Here is a 3,522-nt window from a genome sequence, read left to right as displayed (position 1 = left end):
CACTAAGAGCAGGATGGTTCTCATCTACAAGCCCCTTCTAGCAGGTGTGAAGGTTCCGTCTTTCTTGTAGGGTTTGCAATTCTCCCCCAAGCCTCAGTCACTGCCTTATGGTATACCACTTCCCTCTAGGGTTCAGCCCACTTCTTCTCTCCTCCACCTCCCTCCACTTTCCTCTGTGATGACACTGCTGGGGAAAAGAAAGCTGTGCAGAGCCCCTCACAGTCAGCTAGCTTCAGTTTCCTTATTGGCACCATGACATCATCTGTACCCTGGAAATTCCACTCGCCCTCCTGTGCCCTCCTCTCTGTCCCAGGCCTCAGAGTTCCTATAAAGAAGGGCTCCCAACTCAGTATCAACACAGAGCACAGAAGGGTTCTGAAGCTTCTAGGTTCTGCAGTCCAAGCTCCAGGCAAGTCTCTCCTCCACCAAGACCATGAAGCTCTGCATGACTGTCCTCTCCTTCCTCGTGCTTGCAGCTGCTTTCTGCTCTCTGGCACTCTCAGCACCAAGTAAGTCCATTCTTCCAGCTGCCACTGAGTCAGGATGTAGGCAGCGCTGACTTTTTAGTTGGGGCTGGTCCAACACTAACATCTGGGGATGAGACAAAAGGGAGCAGGGAAGATTTCTAAGTAGCCTGCAGGTAAATGTAGAGTCTGGTAGACACTCAGTAATATTCAAGTTCCTGTTTTCTTAAGAAATAGCAACCCATAGACTGGGTTAAGCAAGTCCCTGTCTCTCTCTGTGCCTTGGTTTCCCCATCTGTAAAATGAAGGGAGTTAGACCTGTGCTCTAAGACCCAATACAGCCTGAACCTTCTAGAATCCTTTCATGGTCTTCCCCTAGGATTCTCTATTCAGAATAAGACTCCTACTCAGAGTGGGTGGGATTAGATACAAGGGACCATATTTGGGGATCTGGCAGATCCACAGGGATGCCCTTTGAATATCTATAACTAGAAGCCAAAATGAATAGCTCTGGGTAGAGCTTCTGTCTCACCTCGGCCTTTCTTCCCAGTGGGCTCAGACCCTCCCACCGCCTGCTGCTTCTCTTACACCCTGCGGAAGCTTCCTCGCAACTTCGTGATCGATTATTACGAGACCAGCAGTCTCTGCTCCCAGCCAGCTGTGGTGTGAGTATCAACCCGGGGGCCTTTCTGGGAGGCAAGGGTGAGGGCAGGATTAGAAAAGGGGGCCTGTTTGGGGTGAGGGGAGATGAAGCAGTAGGGAGGCAGGTGTCAGGGCTGAAGGCCTCCCTGAAAGCAGTGAGGAACAGGTCATGAAGTCACCTGTTGAGACCTGGAGAGGGCTGGGTGGGAGCTAAAGGAGGGGGAGGTGCTTTCTGGGAAGGAAGTTAGCTAGAGGCCAGGAAAACAGGGAAAGTCAAAAAGATGATAGAAGATGTGGGCTGAATTCTTAAACCATACTTAGAAAACACGTGCAAAAGTCATTGCTAGGGGCAGCAGGGAATGAATGGGGAGATATGTCCACATTGATTGCAAAACGCATTGGTTCCTAATCTAGGCAAGTCAGGAGGCCACAGCTAAACCCAAGGAGGAAGTTACAAGGAATCAGGTCCCAGCAGCACCCCAGGAAGGGTCTTCTCACCCACTAGGCTGTCCAACATGAGCCATGGTTAAGGACAGGGAGATACCCACCACACGCAAGGTCCCACGGGATTCTAACCTGTCCACTCTTTGTTCCACAGATTCCAGACCAAAAAGGGCAGGCAGGTGTGCGCCAACCCCAGTGATCCCTGGGTCCAGGAGTACATGGATGACCTTGAACTGAACTGAGCTGCTCTGAGGCCGGGGCAGGTGTTCTGCAGGAAAGATCACCTGAGCCCGACGCTTCTCAGCAAGACGTACCCTCTCCACACTCACGACTCTTCTCAGTCGTCCCTGGTCCTTCTCTTAATTTAATCTTTATTACGTACTATGTTATTATTGTATTTGGTGTCGTTTCCCACTATTTATGTTTGTTTTGCCAAAGGACACGTGTCCCCCATGGGGATGGTCCACCATCACTGTTTCTCTGCTATTGCGGATACATGGATAATGCAATTGAGTCCAAGTGTTAATAAAATTTTTTAAAAATGTAGACAGCTTCTTTGTGGTTTTTTTTTTTTGTTTTTTTTTTTTGGCTGTGTTGGGTCTTCGTTTCTGTGCGAGGGCTTCCTCTAGTTGTGGCAGGTGGGGGCCACTCTTCATCGCGGTGCGCTGGCCTCTCATTATCGCGGCCTCTCTTGTTGCGGAGCACAGGCTCCAGACGCGCAGGCTCAGTAGTTGTGGCTCACGGGCCCAGTTGCTCCGCGGCATGTGGGATCTTCCCAGACCAGGGCTCGAACCCGTGTCCCCTGCATTGGCAGGCAGATTCTCAACCACTGCGCCACCAGGGAAGCCCTTCTTTGTGTTTTAATTTGATTTGCGGTAAAGGGAATTGCCTGCTATTATGAATAGCTTCCAAACTCAATAAGAATGAGCGATTACTGAGTCCTTAATATGGGCTAAAACGTCTAGAGATACAAACTTCACTTAATACTTTTAGCAAGGATTTTAACACCCTTATGAAGCAGGGACTGTTATCCTCAATTTTATGGATGTAGAAACAGAGGCACAGAGGTGGTGTGACTTGCTAAGGCGTGTAGGTCTGCTTGAGGTGCACCGTGAAAGGCTGATCCAAAAAGATACCTGTGCTGCTGAGGGCTATCATTTCAACATCTTGTAGGGAAGCTGTAAATAGGAACAGCAGCATAACAGAGAGGGAAGATGAAGTAGCTCAGAATCAGAAAAGTGGACCTCCATCACTCACTATCATTAAGAAAGTCATCTTGTCTCATTGGACCTCAATTTTCACCCCTGTAAAGTGTGGGAGTGATATTATTCACTTTGAAGGGGTGTTATGATGTGATGTGTAAAGCTCTCATCATGGGGCCTGACACCTGGAAGTTTCTCTCTTTCCCTCTCTGAGCCTCAGCTTTTTCACTTAAAATGGGCTATAATGTCTGTCCTCCCAGGGTCATCAGGCAGATTAGATTAGTGGATCGGCCCTCTAGAGCCAGAGCAAATGCAAAGTGTGGTCATGAGGACAAAAGAACAGATGTCAGGTTTGGTTCTAGAGTGTGATGGGAGTAACCCAAGGCCACTTAACAACCCTTCAGTCATGACTTCCTATGACATAGGTCAGGCAGAACATGGCTCTCAAGTAGAATTACATGCACAATTAAATCTTGATTCACAAGCTGGGAGGAACCTCTCAGACCATTTGGTCCAGCCCTATCATAGTACAGAAACTGAGGAATAAGAACTGAGAAGTGACTTTCTTTTTTTTTTTAATAATTTTTTTAAATTAATTTATTAATTAATTAATTTATTTTATTTATGGCTGTGTTGGGTCTTTGTTTCTGTGCCAGGGCTTTCTCTAGTTGCGGCAAGTGGGGGCCACTCTTCATCGCACTGCGTGGGCCTCTCACTATCACGGCCTCTCTTGTTGCGGGGCACAGGCTCCAGAAGCGCAGGCTCAGTAA

General features: G+C 48.3%; 1 protein-coding gene across 1 annotated transcript; it reads left to right on the top strand.

The window, feature by feature from the left end:
* Positions 1–330: 330 nt before the first annotated feature.
* Positions 331–2,096, top strand: LOC309649765 (C-C motif chemokine 4). The gene is made up of 3 exons (XM_082440207.1): positions 331–509; positions 1,015–1,129; positions 1,705–2,096. The coding sequence occupies exons 1-3, from the start codon at positions 434–436 to the stop codon at positions 1,790–1,792; spliced, it is 279 nt and encodes a 92-aa protein (XP_082296333.1). The 5' UTR covers positions 331–433; the 3' UTR covers positions 1,793–2,096.
* Positions 2,097–3,522: the final 1,426 nt, after the last annotated feature.

Source organism: Balaenoptera physalus (assembly GCF_965194825.1).
Source record: "Balaenoptera physalus genome assembly, chromosome: 20".
In the NCBI taxonomy this organism is placed as follows: domain Eukaryota; kingdom Metazoa; phylum Chordata; class Mammalia; order Artiodactyla; family Balaenopteridae; genus Balaenoptera; species Balaenoptera physalus.
This window is presented reverse-complemented; position numbering and strand designations above follow the sequence as displayed.